This window comes from Loxodonta africana, chromosome 13 (assembly GCF_030014295.1).
Source record: "Loxodonta africana isolate mLoxAfr1 chromosome 13, mLoxAfr1.hap2, whole genome shotgun sequence".
Lineage (NCBI taxonomy): Eukaryota > Metazoa > Chordata > Mammalia > Proboscidea > Elephantidae > Loxodonta > Loxodonta africana.
In genome coordinates this window covers 34,585,995-34,604,276 of record NC_087354.1, presented here as the reverse complement: position 1 = coordinate 34,604,276, position 18,282 = coordinate 34,585,995, and the positions used below count along the sequence as shown (strand labels likewise).

Genomic DNA, 18,282 nt, shown 5'->3' with positions numbered 1-18,282 from the left:
TGTGGGTGATTGAGTGGAGAGTGGTGCCATCCATGGGGATGTGGATACAAATCTAACCGTATTGGTGCAATGAGTGGATTTAAGTGAGAGACCCTCCCTCCCACCCCCAAGGAGAGGGGTTGAAACCATTGCTGTCGAGTTGATTCTGACTCATAGTAACCCTGTAGGACAGAGTAGAACTGCCCTGTGGAGTTTCCAAGGAGTGGCTGGTGGAGTCAAACTGCTGACATTTTGGTTAGCAGCCAAGCTCTTAACCACTGCACCAGAGTAGTCTCAAACTCTGTCTAGAAAGCACACACACAGATGTAGTAATATTACATATTAATAATATTACTTAATCCATAACGGTGATGCTTTGTTTAGAAATATTTTCCATTTCATAGGCTGTCACTTAATGAAACAGCTCTGTGGTTAGTTCCTGGTTAAAACAACTATCTCTAGGTATATGGCCTAAGGGCTAGTATCTTCCTAATCCAAACCTTCCAGCACTAGGATTTTCAAAGATTTTATTCTACGTGTCAACCTTCACTTCCCTATCCCCCACCATCTAAAACAATAGAACTGCCTAGATGGCAAATCGCAGGTTCCATGCCAAAAGAACTTTGCAAGGAAGGCTTGGAAATAGAAAGCTCCAAAGGTCCTTGAAGTTTGAAGTCCCTGTTCAGATGTGACTGAAGCTAAGGGCTACGTGCAGATTTCTCCTACCCTTTTCTTCAGGAAATGATGAAGTATTTGTCTTTGAAGCTCTTTGACTCTTTGAGTCATTAGTCTCTCTGACTCTGGAACTTGAGTTGGTAGTGAACTTGATTAGTCTGCTTCATAAAATAAAAACCCTCCCAACAAGGAAACAGCCTGGTATAACACAGAGCAGAGGTTTTTGGATTCAGAGACCTCTGGGTCTTCATCCTACTCAGTCACTCAGGAAATGTGTGATGTTGGGAATGTTATCAAGCATCTTTGTGCCTCAGTTTTCTTACCTGTACTAAGGGGGCGATGGACAATGATATCTATTTCATGTAGTTGTTGAGAAGGTTGAATGAAATGATGTGTGTAAAACACTGTGGCAAACTGCTATCATTTTTATCTGCTCAGTTCTTTCTCCACTTCTGGTTACAGCACACCTCTCCAGTCCCATCCTTTCCTTTGGGGGAACTGTTCTTTTTCAGTACATATTACACATGGTTGTCAAGGGATGACAATCAAAACACTCTGCCTCATTGGCTACAGGCACAGCCCTACAACACAGCAGCTTAACTGCAGTGTCCCACCTTTCTGCCTGATTGGGCCAAAAGATAGGCATGTGCTCCAAGCCAGACCAATCACAGACCTTCTCTGAGATTTATATACACTGAAGTGGAGAGTAACAATTCTATTCTTTCCTCTGAGTTCATTGGTTGGATGATGTAAACCTGGCATTCTCTGTGGCTGGGAATTCTTCTTTCACCTACCATATGGAGGAAGCCTGTTGGCGGTAGGCTAAAATGAGGTCAACAAACACAGAAATAGAGGTGAGAGGTGAAAAGACAGATAATGCTGAAGATATTTGGCTCCCTGGCTCCAGTTGAGCTTGAGGCCAGCTTGATTCCCCATTCTTCCCAGTTAAATGAGCCAATAAATTCTCTTAGGGAGTTTGTTACTTCTAACCTAAATATGCTGACTAATTAATATAGGTATAATATAGGTATACAGGCCAATAAACAGAGTATAGTAAGCTCTCAATAAATTTTGGCTACCCCTCTCATTGCTAAACTGCTTTTTCATATGAACAAAGCACAGTGAAGTCTTTAAGGGCAGCCACCTAATTTCCAGGTGCTTATTACGGAGGGCTGAATTTCCTAAGTCGGAAGAGTGCGTGACAATACATACAGTTCACTCATAGCATTGAGGACAAGTGCGGACCTGTCAGGGTAGGCTTCTGCGATCTGGATGAGAGGCCTGGCTTGCCTGTGATTTGTGGGTACCCCAAATGGAGGCAAAGGACTGATGTTTTCTTGAAATGATGATGGTTTGATGTGCTATAGGTGCTGCTATGTGCTGGACACCGACTTGTGTGTGGTTGCTCTAGAAGAGGCAGCTGCCGCCGTGTGATTGTCAGGATCTCAGCCAGCAGCTGATATGACTGGATATGTCCCACACAGTCTCTGACACCACCAGGTATGGTCATCTCTTTTTCCAGGAGGGGAAGGATCACACACTGAACGTGTTTCAGGCCAAAGCCAGCACTCCAATAGTGGCCTGGCTCTATGAACGGGACACCAGAGGAAGCCCCTAGACATGTGAACAAATCAGGTCATTCAGGTCCATGGTCAGCTCCTGCCCAGATTTGGCCTTCCTCCTGCCAAGTTGGCCCACAAACCTCGGGGTCTTGGGCTGGCTATGGATGACCTGGAGGTACTGGTCAGTGCTGCTGTTCTGCTGGTCACTACTGGATGCCACTGACATGGAATCAGACTCTGTGAGGGATTGTTCAAACTTGGGCTTTACTGTGGGCTTCAGAGGGTGCTGTGGGTATTGGACATGCCGGGAGCGTGGCTTTCTGTGCACATACATTGGCCTGTTCAGTTGGCCCTCAAAACCATCATTCCAAGACTTGCAGTGCCTCCTTCCCTGGTCCTCAGGAGCTAGGCTCTGACTTTCTGACCTTTCACCAATATAAAAATGAGGGGCCCAGTGGAGGTCTGTAAGGGAACGTGGGTGCAGAGACTGCTTGATCAAATCTCTCCTCAGTATTTCTTCCTCTTCTTCACTCAGCTGTGGAGACCGAGCCTGGTGGGGAGCCCGGGGCACATACTGTCGCATGTCTCTGGGGTACATCTCCACAATGTCACCTGAAGCATCTATCTTGAAATGTCTCTCTGGCCATAAGTTTGGATGGGATTTTTTGTGAGAGTCACGTTCATTAACGACATAGTATCTGGGGGTGCGGGGTCGATGACCATAAGCCACCAAAGCCGAGGTTCCTGGTCTGTGGAGAGAAAGGTTGGTTTGCTGAAAGTCTTTTCGGAAAAGAGGCTCAGAGTGAATATCTTCCATGTGCTTCTGAAGCATTACAGGTGTGCAGGGTCTGTTCTTGTGAATGTCACCTGTGCTTGCACTCGGGCCATGTGGATACCTGTTAAGACAGAGGTGATTACAAAGCCATGTTTAGTACTGTGAGCTAGGACAGCAGTTCCATCAGTATTTTCATCAAACCAGGTTCAAAAATTGTTATGGATGGAATTGTGTCCCCCCACATTATGTGTTGGAATCTTAACCCTTACACCTGTGGATGTAATCCCATTTGAGAATGGGTTTTCTTTGCTATGTTGATGAGTCCATATCAGCACAGGGCATGTCTTAAGCCAATCAGTTGGAGATATAAAAAGGGCAGATTAGGGACAGAAGAAGGCAAGACACATGGGGGAAGATAGAGGCCACACCACAGGGAGATCTCCAAGGACCTGAGGAACAGAAGCTGTAAAAAGATAAGGACCTTCCCCCAGAGCCAAAAGAGAGAAAGCCTCCCCCTAGAGCTTGTGCCCTGAATTCAAACTTCTAGCCTCCTAAACTGTGAGAAAATAAATTTCTGTTTGTTAAGGCCACCCATTCATTTGTGATAATTCTCTTACAGCAGCACAAAGAAGCTAAGACGAAACGGTCAGTGGGTATTCTGTGGATCATGTGCACGGATACATTTAGGGAGCTAGGTTAAACAGGCTCTTTACTGCTGGAATTCTCGGAGCCCTTAATGTAATGACGTGCGTTGCGACTCTCCAGGAAGGGTGTCGGGGAAGTGGTGTTTTGCTCACATGTGTCATCGCGGAGGGTGTTTTTTGTCTGGAAGTGCATAGTGAGTGCGTCTAATGGTCTTGCAGCACATGTTGGAAATACTGCTCCTTCCCATCCCCGCCAAGCAGCTGTCCAGCCTGACAGGCACTTTCCTGAGTTTCCTCTGGGTGGAGCTCTAACTGTTGGAAAGTTCTTCCCCATGAAAACTTGAATCTGTCCAGTAGCCAGGGTTGACCCCAGGGTCCACCCAGGAGTGTCTGAATCCCTCCTTGTGAAGGCCCATAGAGATGTGAAGACAGCTCTCCTGTCTCCTGTGAACAGTTCTAGTTCTGGTACCTACTCCTCATATGGCAAGATTGCCAGTGCTTTGCTACCTTCGTCAATGTCTTTAAAATACCTCAAAACCAAGAACCCCAAATCTCCCTATTTTATCTATATGACTTTCAGGGTGTTACACTTGGATCTAAATATAATTCTCCGTAAGAGTTTAAGCCAGCGCAGGCCGGTTCCCTCCATCCTTCTGGATGTTCTGCCTCCGTTAAAGGAATGCAGGATTCTACTGCTTTCTTTACAGAATTAAGACTCAAATGGTTGACCCCAATTGCCAAAACCATGATGATCTTGCTAATAACAGGACCAGCCTGGAGCTAAAATATAAAAGATCTTGCCAATAACAGAGCCAGTAATATGCCAATAACATGGAGCTAAAAAACAAAAGAGTCACTTTATTTCCTAGGCTGTAGAAATACATACTCAAGGTTGACAGGAGTGTTTGCTGACAGGTTATATGGCGGAGAGACTGGAAGGACGAATTTGTCTTGTTTAAACACATTTTGTCCCCCTTGTTTTGCTAGTTGGAATCAACTTGGCAGCAAGGGGTTTGGTTTTTTGGGGGCGGGGTTGTTGTTAGGTGCTGTTGAGTCGATTCTGACTCATAGCGACCCCATGTGACAGAGTGTAACTGCCGCATAGGGTTTTCTAGGCTGTAAACTTTACGGGATCAGATCGCCAGGTCTTTCTCCCATGGAGCCGCTGCATAGGTTTGAACTGCCAATCTTTCAGTTAGCAGCTGAGTGCATAACCATTGCACCGTCAGGGCTCGTTTTTGTCTCCCTACCCATGGCCGTTTCTTCTCCATACCAGGTATCACAGTATGTCTCATGGCCTTCTAGAAGAATTGGAATCTTGAAACTGTTGAGGCCTTCAAATCCTCAAAGGCTCTTTAGCCTCTATATCCCCTGGCTTTTGGCCATCACTGGCGTCATGTTCAAGGCAACTAGATTTCCAGCTATGTTGCAGTTAAGCCTCACCTGTGAGTACCATGCTCCTGCCTGGATTTGGAGGTGCCAGGAAGAGGTGGGCTGACGCTCCTGTGCCCTGCCCTGGGACTCTGAGGCATGGATTGGGTGACGGTCTCTATTCTGCCACTCCTGCTGCTTGGTGAATCAAAATTGACCACGTTGCCATTATTCTGGGGTGTGGCTGAGTGAGTGGAGGACAGGTGACTGATGATATCACTGTCTTTTGGAAGCCTCTTGATGCTTTCTTCCTGGGTCTGGATTCGGGCTGCGGGTGGAGGGAGGACTCGTGAGAAGACCAGCTCCAAGGATATGACACATTCAAGTTGTTTTAGTTGGAAGGGTTTCATGACTTCTAATAGTTGCAACTACAAACAATTGTGTGCACTTGGAGATACCCCTAATCTGCGGGCAACTCATAATTTATAATTCAAATTATTTCGTCACAGAAAATTGCAGCTGAAAGGGACTAAAAACCTAAACAAACCCAGACTTGTGGCTGTCGAGCCAATTCTGACTCTTGGTGACCCCATGTGCTGCAAAGTAGAACTGCACTCCATGGGATTTTCTTGGCTGTAATGTTTCTGGAAGCAGACCAACAGCTCTTTCTTCCACAGTATTATTGGGCGGATCCGAACCACCAACCTTTCGGTTAGCAGCCAAGAACAAACTGTTTGCACCACCCAGCAACCTGGGAAGGACTATACCAAACCAAAAAACCAAACCTGTTGCCATTTGAATAGATTCTGACTCAGCAACCCTACAGGACAGAGCAGAGCTGTCCCATAGGGTTTCTAAGGGGTGGGTGGTGGATTCGAACCGCTGACCTTTTGGTTAACAGCCGAGCTATTAACCACTGTGCCACTGGGGCTCCAGGGAAGGACTAAAAGGAGGAATCAAAGGAATCTCAAGGCTTTACGGTGTACCCTGTGATATCCCTATGAGGCAGAGCAGGGTATTTGACAGCTTTGGGGCTTTGGTTCTTTATCCACATGATGAATCTAATAAAGCTTATATGACAATTACGACTTTTTGGAAACAGTTCATGCTTCATTCTGAAAAAAAAAATGATGTGGCTTTGAACTGAGAAAATGAACATTGGCAAATACTATTGTCCTGAGAAAGCCTATGTAGACCCTGGCTTTTGAAGGTGACCTGACCTAAACTTAATTATGCTCAATTAGCAAGTAATACTTAATAATTAAAGTGGGTTTTATAGTAATTTTCATTTATTGACTTCTCTCTAAAAAGCTAAGTGGGAGAAGCATAACTCTCACGCTCCATGGTTCTTACTCAAGTGATACCCTGAAGGGTAATATGTCCCTTCTTTTTTAATTAGCTTGGTATCAAAACTATCCCATTCAGTGGCCTTATTTGGTCCCATTTCTGTTTCCTCTGGGCAGAGTTATACCTCTGTTTGCACCTCCTAGGCACACAGTAAACACCAAAACCAAATCTATTACTGTTGAGTCTATTCCAACTCATAGTGACTCTATAGGACAGCTTAGGACTGCTCCATAGAGTTCCCAAGGAGCACCTGGTGGATTCGAACTGCCGACCTTTTGGTTAGCAGTCATAGCACTTACCCACAACACCACCAGGGTTTCCAGGCACTCAATAGTGCGCCTTAAATGGCTATGTTTTTAAATGCCCCCCAACTGAGATGTCAGATCTCTGCATGCTGTTGTATGCTTACCTTCTACCATTTGGGCAACCTTTTTCTTATCTTCAGATCTTGCCTAAAATGTAAATGATAATCATATGTTTGTTTTGGATTTAGCAAGAAGCTATAACAAATACTATTCTCGGGGGAACAAAAAGATGGATATGGCATTGTTCATATCTTGGGTCATGACTGAACTACTACTGCCCCCTGGCGACAGAGTGCTCTAGGCTTAGCCTAGTTATTTGAGTGAGTAAATGCCGGTATCTGAGGACTAAAGTTTTATGCCTAGCTGGTTTTATTTTTAATGGCAACTCTTTGATGGGTCATCTTTAAAGCCAAAATAAAACCACTTGCTCTCCAGTTGATTCTGACTCACGGTGACCCGAAGAGCGTCAGAGTAGAACTGTGCTCCATAGGGTCTTCAATGGCTGTTTTCTCGGAAGTAGATTGCCAGGCCTTTCTCCGGACGGGCCTCTGGGTGGACTCAAATTTAAATACTGCCAATAATGGTTTGCCTGAGTCACAAAAAAGAAAATACGGATCAACATTGCAGGAGATGTATGTTTTCACAAAAATGCCCTTTGCCACTCCAAATGATTCTTAATTTGACTATTTATAAAATGAGTTGGTATCTCTCAGCATGAGTTGATATACATGAAAGCTTTTTTTTTTTTTTTAAACTGAAAAAGGTGGAAGAAGTTTTTTTGCATGGGAATCTGGGGCTAAGGTGAGGCACACAAGGCATCCATGGTGGAAAATTTAAGGAGACACTCACTGTCAGGGTGGTGAAAGTGCAGGGCTGGCAAGACCTTGAGAATGAGTGCCTCCTTAAATTTTACAACCTGGTGCCTTATCCCCTCATCTAGGTTCCAGCCCTGGGAGGAGCACCTGGGTTTAGGCAGTTGTTGTTATTGTCATTCCCAACCCAGTACCCAGTGCCATCAATGGATTCCGACTCATAGCTTGTCATTAAAAAAAGGGGGTGCCCTCAAATCAATTTGACTCATGGTGACCCATGTGACAGAGTAGAACTGTCCTGTAGAGTTTTCTAGGCTGTAATCTTTACAGGAGCAGATTTCTAGGTCTTTCTCCCGCAGAGCCTCTGGGTGGGTTTGAACTGTGAATCTTTCAGTTAGCAGCCCACTGCTTAAGTATTGTGTCCCCAGGGGTATGCAGAGGAGGAGAAATTATGGAAGGTTTGGAGAGTATCTCTGACTGCCCTGAGAGATGAGATTTGAGTCCCAGATAGAAAAAAAAAAAAAAGATTGATAGGAGAGAGGAAAATGCCAACCAGAATCTAAAGGATATGAAAAAGGGGAGTCCTGGAGCATAAACGGTGCCCTTGGGCTCAGAGGTCCAAATCTGCACATGGGATGGTGGCACACCGAGCTTGGTGTGGCCACAGAGGAGGGCAGAAGTGCTCATCAGCAGGGCCCCTTGGAAAGGAGGCCAGTGGGGAAAACACTAACAGGCTCGTTCCTGCCAACTCTCCCTGGGCATTCATAGAGCTGATTCTGGGAGACCCTGGGGTATGTGACCTTGCACTGTAAGGGCGGCCAAGAGTCTCAGTAACTGGGAACTGTGACCTCATTTGTACACCCACACTGGTGAGATGTCCGACCGGCAGCTGACACACACAATTGCAAACCTGACAGGATACTTGCGTTTTGGATCTGCATTCTGAGTTGATGGTTGCTGAGCTTTAAGGACCTCGCGATGCTCTGCAGGTAATAGATCAGCATGCTAGGACAGATGACACAGGATGGTACATGTCAACTGGCTTTTCTGCTTTGCAGGCCATGGCCCCTGCTCAGCTGGTTGTCAGGATAAGATAAGGATAAGGTGTGAGCCACCCACTGGTCCCTCCTCCAAGGACAAAGTGTATCAGGGAGTTTTCAGGCTGGAGCGCACTGGGAAGAGGCTGGTTTTCTTTTGTTTTTGTTGCTTTTCACAGTAACCTCCATTGACCTGCACCTGGAATTCTGGTTTAGCAATAAGGAAGGAGCGAAGACCGAGGAGACATTTTACAACATATCAAGCTGGATTTGCTTTTATTTTTTCCTCTAAGCAGAAACAAGCAAAAGCCACCCAGCTGAATTTTGAAATGCCTTTTAAGGGTTAATTAAACTCCTGGAGAATACTCATTGCTGTTGAGTTGATTCTGACTTATGGCGACCCCATGTGTTACAGAGTAGAACTGCTCCATGGGGTTTTCTTGGCTATGATATTTATGGAAGCAGTTCCCCAAGCCTTTCTTCCGAGGTGCCACTGCCTGGGTTCAAACTGATAACCTTTAGGTTAGTAGTTGTGAGATAGGGAAGAAACAGGGACTGAACCCCTAGGCAAAGAGCCCTGCAGTACCTGTGACTGGCAACTTACTTACAATACTATGTGTTTGGCTAACGACATAAAACCCCCATCCTGGAATGTGTAATAAAGAAAGAACAAACAATGTACTCCCTTGTGAGATGTTTTTCAGAAGGACCGGCCAGACCTGGTCCCTGGAGCATGCGCAGACATCTGCAAGGTGACCAAGGTGACCGATGGATGACTTCTGCCTGATGCAAGTACCCAAGACAGGAATCAAACCGGCACCACAGGAGGGACAGAGTGTACATGCAGGTAAGAAAGAGCCCTGTGGGACTGCTTATACCAAAAAAGGAATTACCTGAAATCCTAACCCCTGATTCGCTATTACCTCACTTCTGTATCTTAGCGAGCAATGAAAGCTAGAGACAAAGACTTGTGCGCGGGAGTAGCCTGCCTAGAGTGCTGTACACTCGGCTGCTGCCCCACTGTGCAGCGCTTTCATTTCCTAATAAAGGCTTTCCTTTTAAAAGTCAGCCAAGTCTCCCCCTCGAGTAATTCTTTTCTTGCAGGCAAGACAAGGACTTAATTTTCTGGGGTCCATGGGTCCCAGGACTGTAACAGTTGAGCTCAAACTGTTTGACAACCTAGGGACCTCTCTGGAGAGTAAGATGATGATAATAATGACATCCCGCTCCAGTGTCAATAACCGAGCAGATGTTGTTGATGACTCAGTAAGTACCTGGATGGGAGTGGAGTGCTCGCTCCACCCTTCCTCTCTGAGACCCTGTAACTCCTCGGCCTAGTGGCTTATTCCTCTGGCGTGGGACTCAGAGTCCTTGCTTACTTCATCAGGCTCCATAAATGAGTTTTGAATGAACTTTATGTAATTATTGCAAAGCCATATTTCCTTGTTAGCCAAGCACGTGGAAGTCCCCACAGCCATATTTCCTTGTTAGCCAAGCAAGTACAAGTCCCCACAGCTGGCAGGGAAGTCTGGGTGTCGTACTCACAAAAGCAGCAGTACAGCTGGCAGGATGACCACAGGGCTGCTGATGTACCCAACCACAGTGCCGAACCACGCGGGAAAGTCATTCCTAATCGTTTCTGACACGATGTCATAAATTTTCTCTTGTCCACTGTGGGAAGAGAAACATGACGTCAGATCGTGTTGCTTTAGGCGGAAGAATGCTGCATGACATCCCCAAATAGATACCTAGAGTACAAACCTCAAAGTCGGTGACAAAGCTAGAGTAAATGCCTGAACGTAAAAGATACTTAGCATTCCTAAGATGATTTCATCCCCAGTATTGTTCTAATTAATATGCAGATCTCACGGTGGGGTCAGTAATCACGTTGTGTGTATATATATGGACATATGGGTATTTTAATATTGTACACGAGAATAGACCCTAAGTGGTACATATGTGCTTGTATCAGTGTGACCCTAAGTGGTACATATGTGCTTGTATCAGTGTGAGCCAGGAGGAGAATTCAACAGGGGTCTTCCCACTACAGCTGATTGAATGAATGAATGAACTTTACATCATTATGTACTTATATATGTTGTCATTGTTGTTAGGTGCCGTTGAGTCAATTTTTCACTCATGTGACCCCCACGTTACAGAGTAGAATTGTCCCATAGGGTTTTCTAGGCTGTGATGTTTACAGAAGCAGAACTCCAGCTCTTTCTCCCTCGGAGCCTCTGGGTAGGTTTGAACCACCAACCTTTCAGTTAGCAGCTGAGCACTTAACTGTTGTGCCACCAGGGTTCTTGATATTTATATACAAATGACATATTAATAAAATTTACTATTTATAGAATTATATAACCAGGCAGAGCCAACTAAACTAAAATAACTTACCTGAATGGCCCACAGTTCAGAGATGGCTTGTACCGGACAATAGCAAAAACGGTCGGCAGCATGCACAGGAATAGCATAAACAGCAGCATCGACAAGTAGAAGTTATTGGATCTGCAAAGAAATCAAATGCCACACGCTGAGTTCATGCTGTAGCCAGTCGCTGTGAATGTGTGTGTTCAAGGAACCAGCATGGAAATGGTAGCCCTGACTCTTTGCAAACCAAAAAAGCCTCCTCCCATTGCTCCCTAGGAATGGACCTGGGTCTCAGGGTCACATGCTCTCAGGAACTTTACAGACCATTGAACCCAGCCTAAGATGGGCATAGATCTATTATCCAGCAAATCTAACAGACATTTGCTGAACACCTGTTCACCTCAAGTTTTCAGAGTTGTGAACACACCCCTGTCCCCGTGGCTGTCGCTCAATGAGTGCAATTTATGGAAAAATCTTAGGACTTTTGTCCCAATCACCGGGTCCCTACTAAATGGTTTCCTCTCCTCTTCCCAGCCTTGAACTTATCTCATGTCTGGGGATGGTTTAGCTCCTTGGATTATGATTCTTGACTCTCTTGTTTGGGTGTGGTTTGCATGCTACTTCTTATTCTCTCTGCTCTTGGCTGCTCAGGGTGAACATTCTGCCTGATTAAGCCCTGGTCCTTGTTCCCTGAGCCTGAAACTGGTATCAGTGGGCTTGCCTGTCCAGGCCTTCCCTGAGGGTGGCTCAGACCTTTTTGGTGCAAGGTCCCCTACACAGTTCTGGAAATAGAATGAGTGACTCTCAACTAGCTCTCTCTCTCTCTTTTAATGAAATAGACTAGACTAGATTACACTAGACTGGATTAAAAAAGAATAGAAAATATCACAATGTGTAAGATGTAGTAAGTAGGTGTGAGCTAATTTGTGAATTTCTTTATGTGTATACACACTTATATAACACACACACACACACATATATATATATATACCAGTAACCAGTTGCCATTAAGTCAACCCCAACTCATGGTGACCCTGTGTGTGTCAGAGTAGGACTGTGCTCCACAGGGTTCTCAATGGCTCATTTTTTGGAAATAGATCACCAGTCCTTTCTTTTGAGGTGCCTCTGGCCGAACTTGAACCTCCAACCTGTTGGTTAGCAGAGGAGCGCATTAACCACTCGCACCACCCAGGGACTAAGCTGAACTTATTCTCACTGACCTGGATGCTCGAAATACTTGCTGGTGGGGAACGTTGCAGGTCAGCACAGCCCAGCTCCTCAGGTACATGAGTCCAATCAGTTTGAGAACGTTGAATGCTGGAAGACATGGGGAGAAGAAGGCCCCCATCCTGGAGCCATAGGAAGGGACAGATTAGCGTGTGTTCTCCTCCTGCGTGACTTCCAGTGCTGTAGTCCAGAAGTCTCACAGAGGAACATGGTTCTGAGACTTCGGGATTTCCACCCTATGCTTACCGAACTGAAAAAGCCCTACCAAGGCCTGAAACCCCAACCCTTCATCTTCTGGAAATAAGACAAGTCACTTCTGCAGATGCGCAGTGATCCTATTTTAAAATATCCGTTTTGCAATGGTATACTAAGTGTTTGTGTCTCTCTTCACACTTAGCCACAGGAAGGCACTCCTCTGGTGAGGAGGCAAGGAATGGATAGCTACAGTTTGAGGAAAGCTGCAAACTTTGCCCAACTATGGTGAGAACTATGTTCATAAATTGATGACTTTCAAATTCAACCAACATTTGTTGAGCACCTAATTTTGCTGGACGTTGTGCTAAGTATCCTCACACATTTTAGCTCATTTAATATCCTGCAATCATGGAAAGGAAGGTAAATATCCAAAGTCTACAGACATGGAAGGTAAGTCTGGGGAGTAAAGTGATTTGTCCAGAAACATGTTGCCAATAAAGGGTGGTTCTATATCATCCCCACTACCCGTCTGTCAGTTTGCCATACTGTGGTGGCTTGTGTGTTGCTATGATGCTGGAACTATGCCAGCAGTATTTCAAATACCCGCAGGGTCAACCATGGTCAACAGGTTTCAGCAGAGCTTCCATAAGACAGGCTAGGAAGAAAGGACTGGTGATCAGTCAATAAAAACCCTCTGGATCACAATAGAATATTGTCCAGTATAGTTCTGGAAAATGAACCCTTGGTTGGAAGGCACTCAAGATACACAGTGGTCTCAAGAACGGACTCGAGCATACCAATGATGGTGAAGATGGCACAAAGCTGGGAACATTACATTCTGCCATACATAGGATCGCCGTGAGTTGTAGCTGACTCGGCAGCACCTAACAACAAACAACAACAACTGTATCATCCAAGCTGGGATACCTTTGAGACTGAGAGCTGAGACAACAGGCATAATCTGGGTTATCCCAGGGAAACTGGAACATAGTCATCCTGCAATTAAGTGTCAAATATGGTACAAAAGTCAGGTCTTCCGATCTAACTCAGTTTATACTGGAAGTGCATTTGATATATAATACTTAGGGAATTTGGATTTAGTGGTAGGAAGATAAGCATAGATATATTGCTGTTGTTGCTGTTAGGTGCCATAGGATGGATTTTGACTCACAGCTACCTTATGTGACAGAATAGAACTGCCCCATAGGGTTTCCTAGGTTGTAATCTTTATGGGAGAAGATTGCCAGATCTTTCTCCTGTGGAGACACTGGGTGGCTTTGAACCACTAACCTTTCAGTTAGCAGCTGAGCACTTAACCGTTGTTTCACCAGGGCTCCTTATAGGATATGTTTAATAAGTAAAAATGTTTTAATTAAAAGGAAACCTTTGGTTTCTCACGGCAGGTTTAAATGTCATTTTCTGTGATCACAGGTAAGAGTCTTAGCTCACTGTGCCTCAGTTTCCTCATCTTTAAAATGGGGGAAAATAGTAGTAGCTACCTCATAGGGTTGTTATAAAGATTAAATCAGTCATACAGGTATAAAAGTGCCTCATATCTGGAAAACAGTAAGTAAATGTTATATATTATTTTAATGCTATATTTGTGAAAAAATGTTGCAAAATACAGTGGACTATAAGCACACAGCATTTGAACAGAGGAGTTTTACTTTATACCTCTCAATTCCACATGCATTTTATGGAATGATTATGAAAAGAGGTTATGCTTTTTGAATATACAGATCACTCAAAGAGGTTCTTCTTTTTCTTTGTGTTTTAACAAACAGTACTGATTGTGATCCTGTCGGTAAAACCAGAGACAGCAGAGTCACTCTGTCTGGTCCCTGTAGACACACACATACATGGGGATCAGATGGCACCTTTCAGCTCCTCAGCATCTTTAGGGACAGGATTGCTCTGGCCTGGATGATGCCCTGGGTGGACAGACTTCCCAAGTTTCTGGGCTCCCGAGGCTGTATCAGTCAGCCTAGGGAATGGCAGTACTTTTGGGCCCAGTGTCTAAGTAGAAATATGGAGGCATGTGTGGGAGGGTGATAGGGAGCTGACGGCAGGGCGGCTGAGTTCCCAGTTGTGGCCTCTCCTGGAAGTCCTTGCTGGAGAGAAGCAGCTGCTCCTCCCTGCCTTTCCCCAATCCTCCTCAACAAGTCATTCTACTCATTCATGTACAGACCACTAGAGGCTTAGAAGTGGAGGACTTCCTTTATCACTCCTTTCTGCAAAATGATTAGAAAACTATTAATAAAATTATTATACATGCAAAATATTTCCATTAGAACTGTTTACATCCTTTCTTAATTCTTATGTCTGTATTTATTCTGGTTCTGTCCCATGCAGACTAACTGAATTAATTAAAATCTTTACCCAGAGTGAGACATCAGCAAAGACAAGAGGCAGCTTTGATACCTACCAAATCATTCCTTGGTTGTAGACTAAATGTAGCACGTTCTCTGCTATTTTGAATTCCCCATATTCCGGCTACAAGAGAAAATTAACTTCTGCATGAAATGTGTTCTGAAGTGATTTGCATAAACCATTTCCGCTATATTCAAGCCTTGGTGGCACAATGGTTAAGTGCTCAACTTCTAACCAAAAGGTAGGCGGTTCAAATCCACCAGCCGCTCCAAGGGAGAAAAGACTTGGCAATCTGCTCCCATAAAGCGTACAGCCTTGGAAACTCTATGGGGAAGTTCTACTATGCCCTATAGGGTTTCTGTGAGTCAGAATCAACTCGATGACACACAACAACAGACTCCTTTGCTCTTGCAGACACAGAGATCGTTGTGTGGCCATCCCAACAAATGGTAAATGCCAAAGACGGAGTGGAAACTCAGCTTGGAGCGTCCTTTCCCTCTTCCCTCACACATTTTCTCCCAACTTTACTCCTCGCCTATGGCTGGCTGTTTCCCAGCCTAGACATCCAGAAAAGATGAGTTTAGCTTTGTGAACTTCCCCGATGGATAAAATGTTTAACTTACAAACGTGCTTTCCAGGTCCCAACACCAGTAGTCACTTAAATAGCGAACGAAGAGTCCTCGGAAGAAGTCTATGAGCAGAATGCTGGCCACAGTGAAAAGCATGTCAATGATGGACAGCTTCAGCATCTCCTGAAACACAAGTGTCCTGGGATGCCACCCAAACCCTACGCTCCTGCCTCCCACCTATTTCTTTCATTTCCGTGAGGTTGAGCCACTGGGCCCTCGCCACTGGCATCTGCATTGTGCAAATTTATAAATGCAGTGGGCAGAGGAATGGGTTCCTGGTACATAATGGGTGCTTGCTAAATATTTGTTAATTTGAATATTCAAGGCCAGCATTACAATTAACTAGAAATTACAATGACAATTGTAATTACACTACAATTAACTAAATGGTTCTGAGCCACAGATGACTACTTGAGACCTGAGGTTCATTTCCACGGGTAATACCTAGGGCTGGTGAGTCTCTGTGAGATTAAGTATCTAAGGCAAAAGGCACAGATTTTGAAGCAGATACCTGGGTTTGGATCTTCATTCTGTTTTTTGCTATTTGGGTCCTTCCTCAAGTAACTTAACCTATTGTGCCTCAGTTTCTTATCAGTGCCTAGAAAAAACTGGCCCATCAAGGTGATTCTGATTCATGGCGATCCCATGTGTGTCAGAGTAGAACTGTGCTCCCTAGGGTTTTCAGTGGCTGATTTTTTGGAAGCATATCATCAGGTCTTTCTTCCAAGGTGCCTCTAGGTGGACTCAAGCTGCCAGCTTTTAGATTAACAGCTAAGCGAGTTAACCATTTGTACCACCCCGGGACCTGTGCCTATAGGGATGATAATAATAGGATTGTTACATGGACTAAATCCTTGGCACAGGGCCTGATGCATGGTTAAGACTTTCAGAGTCTTTGGACTGATTATTATAATGAACGTTGAGACCTAAAAAAATCACACACACTCACTAAACTTTCCTTTTCTATAAAATAGGGACAGTGACATCTCAGAAACTTGTTAGGGTTGAGTGATGAAATGGATGTGAAAGAGCTCTGTAAGGGTGATGGGAACCACCTGCCCAACATATGTTTCCCAGCACTGGTCTGGTGGACTCTGGGTATGGAGAGTAGTTCTGTTGGCCTCTGTGAGGGGCATGATGAAAGTTGGGGCACCAGCCTCTTCCAAGGCCCACGTGCTGTTTTTTCTGAGCCCTATCCCAGGCTGAGCTGTGGACCATTTCTCCTCTTCAGGGGTGGTCCTGGTGGCAAAGAAGGTAGTAGAGTCTATCCAGTGATTTGTGTTATTTTTGGCAGCAGCTTCCTGAGGAGAGAGGGAGGAGAGGGAACAGGGGAGGAATGAAGGAAGAAGGAGGAAGAAAAAAGTTGTCCATATACTTGTAAATAAGAATCCATCATGGGTATCAACGGCATCATTGCCTCATTATCCTTCAGTGAATACTGTCTCTCTCTCTGTCTCTGTCTGTCTCGGCTTTATAGACAGCCATTTGACTAGAGCTGGCCCCAGTAATGGCACATAGAGCTTTAATGGATAGTATTTATTTATTGATCCCTAGTAAGTGTCTAGGTAGAGTAAGTGTCAGGAAACCCTGGTGGTGTAGTGGTTAAGAGCTACAGCTGCTAACCAAAGGGTTGGCAGTTCAAATCCACCAGGAGCTCCTTCGAAACTTTATGGGGCAGTTCTACTCTGTCCTATAGGGTCACTATGAGTCAGAATCGACTCGACGGCAACAGGTTTTAGTAAGTGTCAGAGGCTCTTCTAGACTAACACATGCTATCTCTTCTCATCCTAACAACAAGTGTGTCAGTTAAGAATCACTTCTTCATGTTACCATGAGGAGATGGAAGCTCAGAGAGTTGAAGTTGAATGTTCAAGGTCATGCAATTGGTAAGAGGCAGACAAAGACCCAGGTATATGCAACCTCAAAGCCCTGATGCAGACTGTTTTCTCTGTGGCCTCTTCTGCCTTAGAAGCCTTAGGACTTGATGCTGGGATGGTATGGCATGAGCAGACAACCTCCTCCTGAGAAGCCTCCTCCTCCCCGTCTCTCCTTCCCCACCGTTCAAGATATCCGCAAGGTGGAGCAGGTCTAAAATGGACACCAAAGCTATCCTAGGCTGGGAGTGGGCATCTTCTGCTGGGCCAGGGTGGGGCCCACTCTGACCTGTGTCCATGAGATGATTCTTTTATCCCGATTTTCTGAGTGAGTCCCATGGCCTGCAGCTCTTCCTGGGATCACCTGCAAGAGCTGTTAGCAACATTTCCTGGTGGAGTTCCAGGAAGTGGGGTAGAATGGTGGAAAGAGACTTGGTATCAAAAGAACCAGTTCTTATTCCAGAACTGTCACATACTAGCATGAACCCTGGCCTCAGTTTCTTTATCTGGAAAATGGTCTTGTTTACCTGTCCTTACCTTGAGAAGATCACAACTGGGTTCAGTTTTGATTATGATGTATGGAGTGCAAGTATAAGCAATGATAACAGTGATGATGATGACTCTGACATATGTGTGTGTGTGTGTGTGCGTGCATGTGGCAATGGCAGTGGGGGTGGGCAACTTTCCAGGACAGGACACTCACCACAATACTCATGCTGTTGACTTTGTCCAGGAGAGCGATGATCAAACTGTAGAGATTTCCCAGATACAGCACAAGGACCCTGAAAGTCACAAGCCCACTTCAGAGACAAGACTGCCACACAGGAGTTCATTTCTCCACACTCACAACAATTAAGGAGTGACTGCTATGAGTCGGAATCGACTCAAATGCAGTGGGTTTGGTTTTTTGGTTTATCATGGATATGCTAAGGCAGTGGCTGCCAAACTTGGTTTTCTACAGAATCATGTTGGGAGCATTTGGAAAAAATATGAACGTTCGGGATCCACTTTGCTTCAGTTGGTCTGGTTGGGGTCTGGGAATCCTTTCACAGCCTTCCCAGGTGATTCCTCTGTAGCTCACCCATGAATCAGCATTTTAGAACCACTGGT

At 45.0% G+C, this 18,282-nt stretch overlaps 1 protein-coding gene across 1 annotated transcript in view; it reads right to left on the bottom strand.

The window, feature by feature from the left end:
• Positions 1–2,205: 2,205 nt before the first annotated feature.
• Positions 2,206–18,282, bottom strand: part of TMC3 (transmembrane channel like 3) — a 42,867-nt gene continuing 26,790 nt past the window's right edge. The window contains exons 12-22 of the mRNA XM_064267142.1: positions 17,876–17,954; positions 16,354–16,599; positions 15,293–15,421; positions 14,725–14,792; positions 12,098–12,226; positions 10,905–11,015; positions 10,053–10,178; positions 8,336–8,475; positions 8,118–8,168; positions 5,079–5,421; positions 2,206–3,112 (exon numbers count right to left, since the gene is read on the bottom strand). Of these exons, the coding sequence (XP_064123212.1) occupies positions 2,269–3,112; positions 5,079–5,421; positions 8,118–8,168; positions 8,336–8,475; positions 10,053–10,178; positions 10,905–11,015; positions 12,098–12,226; positions 14,725–14,792; positions 15,293–15,421; positions 16,354–16,599; positions 17,876–17,954 (2,266 nt within the window). The 3' untranslated portion in view covers positions 2,206–2,268. The remainder of the gene's footprint in view (positions 3,113–5,078; positions 5,422–8,117; positions 8,169–8,335; positions 8,476–10,052; positions 10,179–10,904; positions 11,016–12,097; positions 12,227–14,724; positions 14,793–15,292; positions 15,422–16,353; positions 16,600–17,875; positions 17,955–18,282) is intronic.